The sequence below is a fragment of the Carcharhinus amblyrhynchos genome, chromosome 19 (assembly GCF_965287045.1).
Source record: "Carcharhinus amblyrhynchos chromosome 19, sCarAmb.v2.hapA, whole genome shotgun sequence".
Taxonomy (NCBI): Eukaryota; Metazoa; Chordata; class Chondrichthyes; order Carcharhiniformes; family Carcharhinidae; genus Carcharhinus; species Carcharhinus amblyrhynchos.
The window spans coordinates 11,236,750-11,254,425 of record NC_137342.1 but is presented as its reverse complement, the minus strand read 5'-3'; the positions used below and the strand labels follow the sequence as shown (position 1 = coordinate 11,254,425).

Sequence of the window (17,676 nt, the reverse complement as noted above, 5' to 3'; positions counted from 1 at the left end):
GACTAGGGAATGCTCACAGTAACTTCCATGCAGTGTTAATGTCAGCCTGCTTGTGACACCAATAAACATACTTCACATCAACTTATCACACTTATTGCTATATTACAGAGGAAAGAAAATGGACAGAGCAGACAGAGTGCTGAAGACACCAGCATCCAAACTGAGGGAATATCATTACCAATTACCTGAAGCTGTGGCAAAAGCAAAAAAAGCAAACTCTTTGGGCTAAAGTGGGAGGCTCCAGCAAAGTCCAGTCCTCCAGTATCCCATCGGCCATCAGCATGGACCTGCCCCACCCCCCCTTCACCTCCCGGCAACAAAGTTACAACCGGAGAGTGGAGCTTTCAGAGCAGGGAGAGGGACAGAGCTGAGACGGTGGGTTTAAACTGGACCGGTGCTTGTTTAATTCATCCTTACTCGGTTTTCTTTATTTAATTACATTTTTTTCCCCCCTTTCCCTCAGTTGCTGAGTCCAGATTTTGGAAATGTCCGAGTTGCTGGACAGCGAGGTTTTCCTCGCCTATTCCACCTACAGCACCATCGTGCTGCTGAAGATGCTGCTGATGGGACCCCTAACCGGCTACTTCAGAGTGACTCGCAAGGTAAGACCCGCCAGTGGATGCGACTACTGGAGTTAAAACGCCAGCTAGTTGCGTGTTTTTTTTTGTTCCTTTCACAGCCACTTCCTGAAGCAAAGCATTTCGCAATACCTGGGAGAAACCCTGGCAGTGTAATACTTCTGCTAGTGTCTTTGCTGCGTGCATTTCTGTCGCTCCGTTTTTCCAGTCTCTCATTCTGCTCGTGTGGTGGACTCTGGACTGTTTATCTCCTGTTTCAGCTGCTGCTGTTCTCAATAGCTCCACCCGCCACCTCCACCCCCCACTAATCTCTCTGAACTCTGGTTCCCCCATTCAGGTTGTTGCTGCTGTGTTTTCCCCACCGCTGAGCAGCTCCTGCCCTGTTTCTGGGAATAAGCCCTTTCTATCCAAATCCTGACTCTGACTCTCCTCTCCCAGTGGCTTCTTGCCGCTGTACCCTGATTCCAGGCTCCCCTGACTCCACATTCTCAGAATTTGCCATCATAGAATCCTGAAGTGCAGAAGGAGGCCATTCAGCCCATCAAGTCTGCACCGACAACAATGCCAGCCAGGCCCTATCCCTGTTTAGATTAGAGGGATTAACAGGGCAGCTATCACGTCCCCGACACTAGGAGTTAATTCAGCATGTTCAGTCAACCTAATCCGCACACCTTTGGACTGTGGGAGGAAACCAAAGCACTCGGAGGAAACCCATGCCGACACGGGGAATGTAGCATGTGTCACTTCCTTTCATTGTTCCACAATTCTGTTGTAATTCTCCTTGATGATTATCTTTCTGATAATTAGTTTTCTTGGTCCTCCTGTGTACCTGAGCTCTGTGTGTGCATTAGTGGGCTCAGACATGTGGAGATCCCCCCTGCTGTGTTGCTGCTCCTCCCTCACCCCCCTGGAAACTTTTTCTCCCCTCTGAGACCAAACCAAGGTGACTCCTCTCTTGCTGCCACCTTTACTTCCTGCTTCCCCCTTTCATTACTAAGTTTGGTAAATCTAATGAACCTAATCCTGAAGCTATACATTCCTGAACACACTTGGCACTCCCAATTCAGAGCACCACTTGTTAGACCAGTTTTATCAAGGAAGATCTTCCAATTTATACTGAACTCCATACCATCATTCACTGCCACCTCTGATGCTGTCATAGACTCCTCCACCTTCGTGATCACGTTCTTGATTCATTGTTTTCAAAAAAAATCAGTTTTTTTTCAAGTTTATTTATGAGTGTCACAAGTAGACTTACATTAACACTGCAATGAAGTTACTGTGAAAATCCCCTAGTTGCGTCACACTGCTGCCTGTTCGGATACACTGAGGGAGAATTTAGCATGGTCAATGCACCTAATCAGCATGAATTTTGGACACTGGGAGGAAACCTGAACACCCAGAGGAAACCCATGCAGACATGGGAAGAACGTGCAGACAATGACCCAAGCCGGAATCTAACCCAGATCCCTGACGCTTTGAGGCAGCAGTGCTAACCACTGTGCCCACGCGTAGACTTATAATCCTACCTATATCACTGATTTAAAATTTTAAACAAACATTGACAATTCAGAGAAACTGTTGAAGTAGTTGTGTACAGTGGTCTATTTAGTTGCTGTTAAACATTCCTGATGATGTTTACTTACAGTCAGCATCATTTAATAGCAATTTATTTTATATTGAGTGCCTGAGTTAAAACTCCCATCTGCCCCTAATTTTGTGCATTAGTTAATATGTCCCCTTTAATGGATCTATGTATTGTCGACCGAAAGTCATAACATTTGCAGTTTAATGATGAACAATATTAATGCATAGGGTAGTATTCACATCTTTATAAATCCCATTCCAGTAGGGAATTGTCCTCCTTGCTAAGGGAGAGCTGTGTTTGACCTGGCATATCCCTTTACAGCCATTGCTATTCACTCTTTGTGGAAGAAAAACGGATGCCCGTGTCCAGTTAGAGTCTAATTGCAGGAGCTTAAGAAAGTTTGTATTTCATTTTCAGCTGGTCTTAAATTCCCAGCTCTTCCTTTTGGAATGTTAATTTATTAATATCAGCTAGAAGCTTGCTTTCAGTTATGATTTACTTAACGAATGATATTTGAGTAAGGTTCTTGCGTGGTTTACAGGCACCAAGAAAGAACTAAGTGCATATTATCAAACATTTACAATTGTGCATTTAATGGTAAATTGCCTATTCATACAATCCCACCCAGGCCTTGTACCTGTGACCCCACATATTTACCACGCTAGCCCTCCTGACGGGCAATTTAGCATGGCCAATCAACCTAACCACATCTTTTGGACCACGGGAGGAAACCGGAGCACCCGGAGGAATCCCATGCAGACACGGAGAAAATGTGCAAACTCCACACAGATAGTGACCCAAGGCTGGAATTGAACCCACATCCCTAGCACTGTGAGGCAGCAGTGCTAACCACAGTATCACCATGAGAGATCCTGAAGGTTTCCTGTGTTCCATGAACTGAAAACTAGATATCTTTCAGGAGACAACAGAAATTTAACGTTTTCACATCACAAGAAATGGTCTCTAATTTGGAGACCAGTCTACTTGTATAGTGGTGTGATGACCCAGTCTATAGGCAAATAATTTGTAACCAATTTGCAAATAGGTGTTTGTCAATCCTGAAGATGCCAGGGCCCATGGTGCAAAGGATGAAGATACCAGGAAGAAGTACTTGAGGACTGATCCTGATGTGGAGCGCGTGAGGAGGTGAGTTTCATCAAAGTGAAAAAAGTGACTTCATTGTAATTGTTCATATTTCCTGTTGTATGATGCCCACAATCAATCTGCTTTTGTGGACGTGGATAATTTTTAGCTACTATTTAATATACATCAATGAATATGAGTTCTCCTTCAGAAAATGTTTGACAGTTTTTTAAAATTAGAATTAGAATTCCTACAGCACAGAAAGGGGCCATTTGGCCCATCGAGTCTGCAGCAACCACAATCCCACCCAGGCCCTACCCCTACATATTTACCCACTGATCCCTCTAACCTATGCATCTCAGGACACTAAGGGCAATTTTAGCATGGCCAATCAACCTAACCCACACATCTTTGGACTGTAGGGGGAAACCGGAGCACCCAGAGGAAATCCACACAGGCACAAGGAGAATGTGCAAACTCCACACTGACTGTGACCCAAGCTGGGAATCAAAGCCAGGTCCCTGGAACTGTAAAGCAGCAGTGCTAACCACTGTGCTACTTTGCTGCTTCAATCAAACCAGTAACTTACCTGTTACTTGTGTTTAATTACATGGGTTGGCATTTCCATAGAATCCCTATAGTGCAGAACGAAGCCATTTGGCTTATCAAGTCTGCATCGCTCTGACAGAGCATCTTATCCAGACCGACCCCACGCATTTACCCTACTAATTCTCTAACCTATGCACCTTTGGACACTAACGGGCAACTTAGCATGGCCAATCCACCTAATGTGCACATCTTTGGAGTGTGGGGGGAAATCGACCCACCCAGAGTAAACCCACGCAGACGTAGGGTGAACGTGCAAACTCCACACGGTCACCTAAGGCTGGAATTGAACACAGGTCTCTGGTGCTTTGAGGCAACCTCTGTGCCACCTGGTGCATCCTGCACAGGCATTTTATTTGCCATGTACTGGAATGAATTCTGGTTTACTTGTTCAATTTTTGGTGAGTACCAGTAGTTTTGGCTTGTGACAGACTTGCTGAACACGAGTGAGTTGCATTTGAATCCTGTTATGCTAGGTGTGTGACCTTAGTGTTACATTAGTCTTCGCAGGAGGTGATTGGGTTTGGTATTTATAATGTCAAAAACTATGAAGGTTTCCCTCCACCTCAGTCACACTGAAAAAGCTTCATTTGGTCACCTGTCCTAAAGTTGTCTCCTTTGGCTTGGTGTGAATTTTTCTTTTGACACCCCTGTGAAACATTTTTTAACAGTGAAAAGATCTTTATATCAATGTAAGGTGTAGTTCAAATAGTTGCAGATTTGCAGCAACAGTAGGGAATATAACAGTGACTATGCTTTCCTTGGAAATACGATAAATGTGATTACTTTGTTTGACATTTGCATGGAGTTTGAGATAAATATGGATGTTGCCTCCACAGTCAAAATTATCTGAGATTTAAATGGCCTATAAATGTTTGGGGATCTTCAAGAAAATGGCAACAAATTTTCAGAAAGGCAGCTCACATACTTGTAGCAATTTGGTTTTCAGATATATTTTCATTCCACTATTGCCTTAGTGGAATCTTGAACAGAGGAATTCTCTCAGACTTGTGTTATGGCCTGAGTATCAGGTTTATTTTTCATTCTTTATTTTTCAAACTTGTCTTTATTTGCCAGGTTAACCATGTTACTTGGTGCCTTGACCATGCAGTGGCTGGATGAAGGATGTGGTGAATCATAGTCTTGCAGTGCAGAAGGAGGCCATTTGGCCCATCAAGTCTTCACTGACCACAATCTCAGCCAAGCCCTATCTCCATAACCCCATGCTAGTCCCACTGACACTAAGGGCCAGTCCACCTAATGCAAGCATCTTTGGGAGAAACTGGAGCACCTGGAGGAAACCCACGCAGACATGGGGAAAATGTGCAAACTCTCCACAGAACCAAGCAGGGAACATTGCCAAAAGGTGCAGCTAGCAAGCACATGGCCTAAATATCTCTTAATTGGCCACAGCCAAGAAGTGAAATGTGACACACGCCCCATTGACATCAAGTTTAGATCTTTCTGCATCAAGGTTAATGGGCATTTCTCATAAGTGACTTGGGTGATCAGACCCATTTAATCACATTTTGATCTGATTTTTAAATTTCTTTCCACTTTATCATTTGTTTCAGATGGTTCCCTTCCTTTGGGTAGCTGCCCCTTTTTTAATTTATCCCTGAGTTAATTTGAGTTTACTTGGTTAGCCGAAAAGATTAGCCTGGGGTCTGGACTATTGGGTCTATGCATTGACTGTGTTTAAAGCTCTTACAAATTAGTACGTAAACTGGAGCGAACGTCTGAGTTCCTTGAGAGTGATCTTTCAAAGACAGTTCCTTGAGCTCTGTGGATTAGGCACCTATTTAAACCAGGCATATTGTGGCAAACCTTCCACCTTAATGTGACAGGTTCTGCAAGGGGACCTGGTATCTAATGTCAGGAGAGAGAATTTTGGATAAGGAAAGCAGCCAGGCCTGCTTAATTGGTCTAGTGGGTGGCACGGTGGCACAGTGGTTAGCGCTGCTGCTTTCCAGTGCCAAGGACCCCGGGCTCGATTCCCAGCTTGAGTCACTGTCTGTGCGGAGTCTGCACGTTCTTCCCGTGTCTGTGTGGGTTTCCACAGGGTGTTCCGTTTTCCTCCCCCGGTCCGAAAGATGTGCTGCTGAGGTGCATTGGCCATGCTAAATTCCCCCTTAATGCATCCGAACAGGTGCTGGAGTGTGGTGACTAGGGGATTTTCACAGTAACTTCATTGCAGTGTTAATGTAAGCCTACTTGTGACACTAATAAATAAACTTTTGAGGGTCTCTCTTTGACAACTTTCGTTCCACTAAGTGCCTGTGAGTTCAGTATGAGCAAAAATGAACCACACCAGGGAACAGAACTCTGCAACAGAATTTCCAATTCCTGTGCATTGGCTTCCCAGGTGGAAGCAGCCAATCTGTGGATCCCAGTTGTTTCTTGTCCATCAGGAATGACAGTATATCTGAAGGAGTAATTTGAATAGTTCACTCGCTGGGCAGAGATTAAATGCTTCATAATTGAGGCAATGGGTTTGTATTGGTTTACAATACATTTTGCTAATACAATTCGGGGCAATATTAATATTAGATTTTTCCATGAATGGGTAGCAGCAGTGATAAAGATAACAAAGGAGCTGTTGAACTACTTTGGTTAACAATAGCTTTTTCATATTTGTCAGGAACTTAATAATTAAAGTGTAGGTGGAATTTGTTAACTAAGATTCAAATAGTTAACATAAACAGAATCCATTTCCTCTAAAAACCAGTTTATTTGTTTTTTTGTAAAGAATGTTGAAACTTAAAAAAATGCATCACACAATATTTGAATTATTTTGTTATTGGACTTTATTGATGATCAGACAGTGAAACATTCTGTAACATCTTGTAAGCAAAAGCTGCCTTAAACAAACCTGCTCTCAAAACATCTCATCTACAAACCTGGTCCAATACTATTTTGCTAAAGTGCTTTCGCAGTGTTCTTGTAGGACTGCTCAGAGTCATAAAGTATTTGTGATTACTATACAAAAGGGAGTTTTTAAACAAGATGTCCACATAAGCAAAGTCAATGGACATACAACTGGCTAAATACAGTTGAGATGAATAACATTCTTTGCACCGATTTGCACTGTTTGAACTCCAATCTTGAAGCCTGTCAATTTTCCCCAGTCTCTTTCATTCTGCATTTTGCCAATGTGATGATTCCACATTCCAATATTAATTCTAATTTTTCATTGCTGTGTCAATTCTGTTTTCCAGCATTGAGTTCTACTTTAGTTCTTCATTTTCATATTTCTTTGGTGTAAGGATGGAATTGTTAATTTCTATTTGTGTAAATAAATTCTCAATCTGTGCTTCTTGTCTCTGCTCCCTGTAGGTGTCATCAGAATGATCTGGAGAACATTGTTCCATTCATTGGCATCGGTCTGTTGTATGCCCTCACTGGCCCCGAGCTGAGCACAGCCTTACTGCACTTCAGAATCTTTGCAGGTGCCAGGATCTTCCACAGCATTGCCTATCTGCTTCCTCTTCCCCAGCCATCACGTGGTTTGAGTTGGATGGTTGGTGTGGGGGTTACCTTTTCCATGGCTTATAGAGTGCTGAAGACGGGAATGCACCTTTGAATGAAAACAAACAATGATTAACACAGCGTTTTATCTTGCCGAGCCTTCTTTGTTTCATTTCACTCTCTTATTCTCTTGGTATGGAACCTTAACAATCATGTTGAAGTAATAAAAATTATAAAATTAATGTTAAGTTGTGGAAAATGAAGGGGTGAAGGAAGTTGAAGCAAAAAAAAAACTAAAACTTTCCGAGCCAGGTTTATTTTTGTGTGCGTGAGAGACTAACCAGAATGTTTGTCTTTTCAAGTTGAAAACTTGTTTGGGGTCTGCTTTCTAGCAGGAAACAACAATTTGAATCAACTACTGTACAAATAACCTCACAGCAATTCAAATAGTAGAGAAAAAAAAATTACTGCTCAGAGGTAGCCAGAAACATTGACTGGCACCGAGATGTCAGCTGGGGGAATGATCGAGTATGTAAAGGACGGGATGTGGATCTGGTCTGGGGTCTGGCACTGATGGTGATGGACAGCAGAAAACAAGCGTGAAGAAACATAGTGACAAACTGGTGAATGGAGGGGCACTGGCAGGTAGGTGGCCAGGCCCTTGGCAAGTGGCATCAAATAGCTTGAACATGGTTTCAATTTTGATTTCACGATTTGAGGTGTTGTCATTTTATCTCCAAAACCATCATTAACAACAAAGCATTAAGTGGGGAATGTAGAAGTTTGAACTTTCAGATTTAGTGGGTGCAGGAGAGATTTGCTTTTTATCTGATGCTTGAAGAGTATAAATTTCAGGTTAACTAGGGCTGACTGTACAATTGTGACAAAACAGGTATGATCCCAAGCATTGTGCACCACAATCTGTAGCTAGGCAGCGTTTTAAAATATAACTAAAATCCTGTGATGTTTTAAGATGCTGGTATACTGTCAGTTGCATTGCTGTTGGTCTGTTTACGCCTTGTGTTGGAGAGAAACTTGTTGCTTCTCTTAAATTTATGCTATTAAATGTGCAGAGTCACCTAAACCGTCACATTTATCGTGTGTGCGTGTGTGTAATGATTGCAAGAGAATAGCTGGCCAAAATGTTTAAAGCATTGTAGTAAGCATGAATGTTTCCACAGTAAAATCCTATTTGTGAAGCCCTTCATTTAATATGCATCAGAACACAATGGTCTTGATGAATGGAGAGAAACCTTGTGAAGGGAAGTGTTCTGTAACTGCTACAAGTCAGTGGGTTTAACATATTGTGTAGATCAGGCCATCAGATGATTCCAGCATCTGCTGTGCTTTTAACTGGGGCTGGTATTACACAAGGTCTTAACCGGAGTCTTTCTCGCTCCTCCATCTCCACCCTATAAGGGATGAAAGATGGGGATGAGGGCTCCTGGTGACATTCACCTCTGTTAGAAGTGCTTGTGTACATGTGTTGGACAATGGGATTGAATGTGATGCCCCCACTGTTGTATTGCTCAGTCATGATTAATGCCCCACTTGTACCAGCAAGACCACATCAATGGTACAGTTCCTCAGTAATTAACCAATTATGTTTACAGTCAAAACATGTCTATTGATTTCACATTAGTCATGAGTTCTGCTAATTTTAATAGCTTTTTTGCATTTTTAAGGGTGTTTTCTGTACTTTAGTCATAGACCTCTCAACGTATTCCACTTTTTTGTATTAATAAACACCTGAAGTAAATAATTTTTGTTGTGCTTGTATTTTAATAAACTGGCACCTACTTTTTAGTTGCATTTACTTGGATGCCAGTGAGAGGAGGAAAAAGTCAAACTACAAATGCAGCTCGTTCCAAGATGTATTAAGAGGTGGGGGTTGAAACAGATGGTTCATTATGAAGAGAAGTGATAGTGAATTATTAAAAAGCTGAAAGCATCATCTGAATGAGTTATGGTTTGCTGAAGATGCTAAAATTTATCCTGGTGTAATTAGTTTATTGAATATATTCTTTCACTTAAATTTGAATCTGTTTTCCTGCCAAAACTGCTAACATATGGTAGTTGGCAGTGTTCATGCTGGAGCAATCTGTAAAAGTGTCTTTCAAATTCCCATTTAACAATTTTGTGATAAGGGTAACTTGTTTATCCCTCAGTCAACATCTCCCCCCAAAATTAATTATCTGGTCATTGAGGGGAGGCAATGGCCAAGCAGTATTGTTGCAGGACTATTAATCCAGAAACTAGCTTGTGCTCTGAGTTCAAATCTCTCTACGGCAGATGGTGGTATTGAAATTAACTAATATCTGGAATTAACAATCTATTGATGACCATGAAATCATTGTTGATTGTTGGAAAAACTCATCTGATCCACTCATCTTTTAAGGAAGGAAATTGCTGTGGGTCTGGAGTCACGTGTAGACCAGACCAGTTAAGGACAGCAATGTGGTTGACTCTCAACTGCCTTCAGGCAAATAAGTGCTTTCCGGTGATGCCCATGTTCGATGAATGAATAAAAGAATTGTCACGTTGCTGTATCTTGGAGCCTGCTGTCAGCTTTCATAGATCACTACAGTGACTAAAGTTTAGAAGTCCTTAATTGGCGGTTCAGCACCTTGGCGATGTCCCATGATCATGCATGGTATTATACAAACGCAATTTTGTTCTTAAATGGAAAGTACTAAAAAGTAAAAACCAAAATTGAAGATGGGGCTTTCTGGACTGTTCAGTGAAGCAGTGATAAGATCGCCTGAGAGTCATTACTTAGTTTTAATCACAAAGGTATTGAGGTTCAATTGGGAATTACTAATGGAGACTTGGATGAAAAATGCTGATTTCCAGAAGAAGGGAAATGGAGAATTTGGTTTCAAGTCCTTTTATAAAACAACCTTGCATTATTGGATTAGACCTCAGCAGTTTCATGTGCTGAGTTAGGAGAACAATGCAGAGTACAAATTGCTAACTGATGTGGAATTAATGCTACTTGAGTAGCATCTTCATTGTTGAACTGTGGAACCGATACTGAGGCTCTGCCAATCATCAGGAAAACCACTGAGCTAGATGAAGGTGCCCTGGGGGAAGAATTATAGGTGTGTGGGGGGGGAAAAAAAATACTAAAACTACAAAGCATAGGTGAGAAAAACATTAATGTGAGTGTTATGAGGCTGTTGGGATGTTTTTCTTGTTGTCGTTAAAACTATTATTCCACTCAATTAGCCAGACAAAGTCACAGAGTGGTTCAAGATGATTTATTAAAGACTATAATTATTGGATTCTAAGATCATCAAGGCCAGTCGGAGTACAGAATTCAAATACACAAGCAGTTATAGTTTGATCACAAGTAATTGACATATACCAGTCAAGGCACAGGAGTTATTGTTATCCACTAATGGTTATTGATCTAAGGTTACATCATGCCTATATGAGGAGATAATGCCCAATCATAACTTCTGCATATTATGTCACCAAGCAACGATAACTATATCTGACCAATGGGATATCAGCCTCCCTTTCCATTGTTCCTGGTTCTAATGGGCAAACATGAGCTGCAGTTGCATATCGTTCAATTAAATGGTCCATGACTCTTAACCTGGGTCTGCTTTAATCAAGACCTGTGGTTTGCAGATAACTTTTCCCCATGTGACTAAGATTCAACTTGCAGTATATGTGATTTTTAAGCTTGTGATTATTCAGTGAGTAAGAAAAGAAGCAGAGAGATATTGCAGAATGGAATGAAGGGTGACTCTATAAAAACATTTACAGAGCTAGTTGTCAATGAATAAGAATTAGATGCTGTTCGAAGGCTCGTGTTAGCTGAGTATAACCAGGAGTTGGCGCAATCAACAGGATTGAGAAGCAAAACCTGAGGAGGTTTTGGAAAGCTGGTTCTAACACTTTGCATTGTACTGTCCCTATATTGTAAGGAATTGTAATTCAGTCTGACAATGGAAATATTCTTTTATGGCAGGAGGTGATGAAGCAAATAATATGCTTTCCTGAGAGCTTATCTATGGTACCATGCTGAGACTAGCTCTACAGCTATGATAGAACCTTGATGTAGCTGTGGATTTGGAATTGAGCTAAGTGCCCCATAGAAATCCCCTTGCTATGGAAGCAATGATAAATTGCGTCACTGATACTTTCTCATCCCATAATCATGGAATCATGACGACGGTCCAGAACTATAAGCCTATGACACAAATGTTGCATTGCAGAAGGAGGCCACTTGGTCCATCGTCTCTGTGCCAGCTCACTGAATGAGCAATCCATCAATGCTAATCCATTGTCTTCATCCTGTAACCTCTGTCAAATCCCCATCAGCCTCCTTTCCTCCTAGGAATACAGTCTCGACTTTTCCAATCTATCTACGTTACTAGAATCATTCCTGGAACCATCTTCACATCCTTCCTAGAACTGGATGATACTCTAGTTCAGGCTCAACTCGTGATTTATATAAGCTCAACATAATTGCTTTGCTCTATGTCCCAATTTAATAAAGCCTGGGACACTGTATGCTTTATTAATCACTCTCTCAACCTATCCTGCCACCCTCAGTGACTTATACACATATACACCGTGCTCACTGTATTCCTGCCCCCCACTTTAGAGTTGCATCCTTTACTTTGAATTGTCTCCATGTTTTTCCTGTCAAAACGAATCACTTTGCATTTTCCTTCACCTGCCACTTATCTGCCGACGCTACCAACTTGTCCATAGCCGAGGTGGCATGATGGCATAGTGGTTAACACTGCTGCCTCACAGGGCCAGTACGCCGAGTTCAATTCTAGTCTTGAGTGACTTTGTGAAGTTTACACATTCGCCCAGGTGTTCCAGTTTCTTCTCATCCTCCAAATATGTGCAGGTTAGGTGATTGGTCATGCTAAATTGTCCCTTAGTGTCCCAAGACGCAAGGATTTAGATGGATTAACCGTGGTGTATATATGGGGTTATGAGGACAAGGCAGGGGAGAGGGCCTGGTAAGACACTTTGTCGGAGAGTTAGTGCAAACTCAATGGGCCTAATGGCCTCCTTCTGCATTGTAAGGATTCTTTGATTCTATTCTATTCCATGATTCTTTTGAAATTCTAAACTGTCCTTCTCACATTCTCAATGCTTATAAGTTTCATATAATACTCACGTTTTGAAATTATGCCATGTGCATCAAGGTTTAGATCATTAATATATATCAGAAAGAGCAAGAGTCCCACCACTGACCCCCTGGGGAACTCCAGTATAAAATTCTCCATTCTGCAAAACACCCATTAACCAGTACTCTGCTTCCTGTAACTCAGTGAATTTCGTATCTATTTTGCTTTGTCCCTTTTATTCCATGAATTATAACTTCATGATAAGCCTGTTGTGTGGCACTCCGTCAAATGCCTCTTAGAACTCTATGTACACCACACCAGCAGCATTACCTTTGTCAACCATCTCTGATACCGCCTCAGAAAACTCCAGAAGCTTTTTTAAACATTACGTACTTGCTCTCCTTTAATTAACCCACATTTTGTCCATGTGACTTTTAATTTTATCTCCGCTTATAATTTCTAGAAGTTTCTCACCACTGAGGTTAAACTGACTGGCCTGTGGTTGCTGGGCTTAATAATTGTATAATTGCACCCTTTTCCTTTGAACAAGGGTGGAACATTTTCAGTTCTCCAATCCTTCACCCCCTGAGTCTGAGGAAGATTGTAAAATTATGGCCAAGCCCTCTGCAATTTCCGCTCTCAGTTCCCTCAGTTTCCTTGAATGCATGTCGTTTGTTCTTGGCGCTTTCTCAACTTTTAAAGTGCAGACGGTCTATATTTAATGCCATCTCTTTATCAATTTTAAATCCTTCAAATGCTTGAATTACCACCCGCCCCCCCGCCCCCCCCCACCAACCCCTTTTAACCATAACTGTATGGCATCTTCTTCCTCAGTAAGTATGGATGCAAAGTACAATTGATACTTCTGTGATCTGGTGTGGTGCTGATTTATCAAAAATGCCACTTAATGGCAAGTCAATCAGGTTGGCCAAAATTTTAAAAAAAACAAGTGTCACCAGGTTTGCATTTCAGAAAGCTGACTACATAATATCAGAAGGTGACTGATAGCAGGACTGAACTGACACATAATTCTTGGAAATTGCCAGGTTCTGGATAATTTCTGAATGGCTTCCAATAAATTAAGTGATAATGTGTGTGCATTGGGGTACCAGAAATTCCAGTTAATAGAACATTTGGGTTGTTACGTGTAATATCTCAGCCATGCCCCCTCCATCCATGTCCCAAATCCCTTTCTTTTGTCCCTAGTTGGCCCTACTCCTCCTCTTCCCATCCCTTTCTATGACTTTGGGATTCCCTCAAATGTTGGCTCTCAGTTTCTTTTCATATTCTCTCTTTGCTTCTCTTATTTGTTTTCTCACTTGCCCTTCTGAACATTGGGTGGCATGGTGGCACAGTGGTTAATACCGCTGCCTCGTAATGTTAGGGAGTCAGGTTCGATTCCGCCCTTGGATCACTCCCTGCGCAGAGTTTGCACATTCTTTTCATGTCTACGTGGGTTTCCTCCCACAGATGTGGGGATAAGGTTGATTGGCCAAGCTAAAATTGCCCCTAAATGTCAGGGGAATTAGGAGGGTAAATCCATAGGGTTGTGGGGATCAGACCTGGATGGGATTGTTGTCGGTGCAGGCTCGATGAGCCAAATGACCTCCTTCTGCACTGTAGATTCTATGATTCTACATTCAGCCTGGTTCTCCATTATATTACTCACCGGACATTGCCTTCAACACACATTTCTTCTCAGAATTCTATCTTTTTTGTCAGCCAGGCAGCTCTGGTTTGTTCGTCCTAGCCTTCCCCTTTGTGGGAATGCACCTTGACTTTCCCTATCTCTTCGTTAAAACTAACCACTTGGTCAATGACCATTTTTTCTGCTAACCTTTGATTCCAATTTATTCTGCCCAGATCTATTCTTAACCCATTGAAGTTGGCTTTCCTCAAGTTAATTATTCTTCATCTAGACTATCCTTTGTCCTTTTCTATATCCAACCTAATCTTTATAGTGCAAAGATCACTGTGCTCGAAACGTTTAGTTGCCATTTGATCCACTTGGCATTTCTCATTTCCATTTGCCCTCCTTCTTGTTAGACTCATAAAACATACAGTACTGCTTTAGAAACATTTCCTGAATACATTCCAAGAACACTTGCCTCACGCTGACTTTTATACTGCTACTACCCCAGTCTGTATAATTGATACTAGTACAAAATGCAATTTACCGAGGTTCCTTTGACAGCACCTTCCAAACCTGTGACCTCTCCCACCTAAAAGGATGTAGACAGTGGATGAATATGTTTACCACCACCTGCAAATTCCCTTCCACGCCACACCCCATCCTGACTTGGAAACACATCGCTGTTCTTTCACTGTTGCTGGATGATACTCTCTCCCTAACAGCTCCATGGGGGTTCCAGCAACACATGGACTGTAGTGATTTAAAAAGGCAGCTCACCACCACCTTCCTGAGGATCATTTAGGATGGGCTAGTTGGTGATGTTCACATGCCGTGAATGAATAATCTAAAAATTGTCTAATTAAAAGTTTTTCATAACTATTCTTCCACATCTCTGTCATTCCCTTGCAAATTTGCTGTTCTCCATTCTTCCCAGGGTTGTGACTAAATAGTCTAGGGAAATTGAGTACTTTGTCCTTTACTGCTTTCTTCCTTACTCTAATCCCATCTAATAACTAACTATTCCTATCTCTAATGCTAGCTATCGCTCTCAGTAAACTGAAGCAATAGTTTACAAATTGTAATGAGCCTTGACAGAATTGCGGAATGACAGTAAACTAATAGTGCAACTTTCTGTCACTGCCCTTTTGTACCCTGCCTATCTTTCCAATTTATCACTTGCACAGAGATTCGAGCCTAATACGGCAACAGCACAGTGGACCCAAAGAAGCCGACTCCTGCTCAGCTCAAAATGTTAACTATGTTTCTCCTTTTTTCTCCTTGGACAGATCCAGCACTTTCTGTTTTTAATCACTAACACAATGCTGGATGGTACTGAGGTGGAATTGTGTTTACCATGGGGCGATTCTAATTCCAGAACTCCCCTCACAAGCATGTACAACCCATCATACTTTATCCATTAAACTAAACTGGTAGAAAATGATAGGCTGCGTGCTGATATTATAAGACTGGCCCCACCAATCCTCTCAGCTGTGGGGTGTGTTGGCGGGAGTGTTTTGAATGCATGAACCGGCTCTATTATTTTGAGTGTGTTCTGAATATTTTTTAATGGGCTCCCAGACACTAAAATCACTTCTGAGTTTTGGTGACATTTGTGCGTGTGGATCAGCTTGGTCACTCCTCACTTGCTATCTCTTGGGGCTAAAAAGACCATGGGATATGGGGGGAGGGTGGTGGGGGAAGGCGGGATCAGGATATTGAATTTGATGATCAGCCATGATCAAAATGAATGGCGGAGAAGGCTCGAATGGCCGACTCCTACTTCTAGTTTCTATGTTTACAGACCACGAGGCTGGTGCAAGAGTTGGGTGATTCTACAGTGCAAAGTGCAATGGCAAGACCTCCTTTACATTGCAGCATTGGATTGCATTTCATTGGCAGTGGGTGGGTGGGGGATTCTATCTGTGTACTCTTCCAGGTATAGTAAGAAGTCTGACAGCACCAGGTTTAAGTCCAACCGATTTATTTGATAGTAAACTTAAAGATAGACTTAAATCTGTTGTTGTCAGACTTCTTACTGTGTTTACCCCAGTCCAACGCCGGCATCTCCACGTCATCTCTTCCAGGCATGGCAGGGGTCATACTCCCTCGCCAGTAGTAATACATTTTTAACTTCCAGTCTGGAAGGAAGTAACCATTCCCTGGAAATATTAAAATGGGTTCCGTTGTCTCTCCAACCATGTCCGGCAAGTTCATTGTGCTGTCTGGTCGGAGTTATACCGCCAGCTGGTACAGCACATCCTGTTGAATAGATGGTCTCACACTGTACGAATGCAGTGCGTCCTGGGCCAGTTGCCCTGTTGAACTTTGGCTGTAATTGGAAATAAGTTTAATGAAATGCAGCAAGAGCTGTTTCTATTGGTCTCAAAAGTTTGAAATAATAGTTAGCATGCAGTGTCCCCGATGGTTCATCCAGTAGTCAGGAGTAGCCGGATACATTGCTTCAATCAGCTCCAGGAGGATTGCTACTGGTCTGTCTTAAAAGTCCCCAATTTTAACTGGTTTATTCCCAATAGGGAAAAGGGGGCGTTACATTTATCCAGCACACTATTGTGTATTACTGTCTAAGGGTCAGATATGAATTTTGGTGTTAATTTGACTTTTTTATCATTAAATATCTGTTCCTGACATTTAAAAAAAACTTGCATTTATGTACTTTTTTTTAGACTGTTGGTTGTTTCGAACCAATTTACAGCCAATTAAATACTCCTTGAAATCATTTAGGAAATGTGGCAGCCAAACTGCACCTCGGAAACTGTCGGAAATAGCAGTGTTTTATTTGTGGTGCTGATTGACGGATAAATATTGGACCAGAATAGCCCTGTTCTTCTTCAAAATAATGCCATGACACTTTTCACACTCATCTGGGCAGATGGGGCAACTGTTAACTGTCTTAGCTCAACGACAATGCAAAGCTCCCCCCCGTACTGCACCGGAGTGTCAGCCTCGAAACTAGTTCGAAGAATTTAAGACATCCCGGTTGTGGAACCATAGAATCCGTACAGTGCAGGAGAAGGCCATTCAGCCCATTGAGCCTGCGCTGACAGCAATCCCCTCCAGGCCCTATCCCTGTAACCCCTCCCCGTATTTACCCTGCGAGTCCCCCTGACACTAAGGGCCTCGCTTGACCAAACATCTGAAAATCCCATCTGAGGTCAATGGACATTTCTATTTCCACCTCTCGCCTGCTCCAATCCCGTAGCAGGTGGGACAGTGGAGTTCCAGCATGAGGGTCAATTTAGCGTGGCCTAACCTGCACATCTTTGGACTGCGTGGGAGGAAACCCAAGCAGACACGTGTAGAATGTGCAAACTCCACACAAACAGTGACACGAGGGCGGAATTGAACCCGGGTCCCTGGTGCTGTGAGGTTAGTAGTGTTTACCACTGTGCCACTGAAATTAACTTTTGCATTCTTCCACCCCTCCATGAGATGTTGCATTCTTTGCATTGGTGCATATATCCAAATCATATTAAAACATTGTGTGTATGCTTCCTGTACACAAATGTTTATTTCCTACTGTCACTACTTTTTCCATTATATTCTTATGTTCACATTTGCAATGGAAATTGCCTATTTAAGATCATCTGTGTGTAATTGCAC

At 42.1% G+C, this 17,676-nt stretch overlaps 1 protein-coding gene across 1 annotated transcript; it reads left to right on the top strand.

Annotated features, from left to right (window-relative positions):
- The first annotated feature begins 252 nt into the window (after positions 1–252).
- On the top strand, positions 253–9,085 carry LOC145355303 (microsomal glutathione S-transferase 1-like). Its single transcript, XM_080207241.1, has 4 exons — positions 253–375; positions 464–602; positions 3,212–3,312; positions 7,192–9,085. Exons 2-4 carry the CDS (start codon positions 486–488, stop codon positions 7,436–7,438), a joined length of 465 nt encoding a protein of 154 aa, XP_080063367.1. The 5' UTR covers positions 253–375; positions 464–485; the 3' UTR covers positions 7,439–9,085.
- Positions 9,086–17,676: the final 8,591 nt, after the last annotated feature.

Excerpts from the sequence above, each read along its gene's own strand:
- LOC145355303 (XM_080207241.1), top strand. The coding sequence starts at position 486 with ATGTCCGAGTTGCTGGACAGCGAGGTTTTCCTCGCCTATTCCACCTAC. Across the intron at positions 603-3,211 it reads ACTTCAGAGTGACTCGCAAG|GTGTTTGTCAATCCTGAAGA; the intron begins GTAAGACCCGCC and ends ATTTGCAAATAG. Across the intron at positions 3,313-7,191 it reads GATGTGGAGCGCGTGAGGAG|GTGTCATCAGAATGATCTGG; the intron begins GTGAGTTTCATC and ends TGCTCCCTGTAG.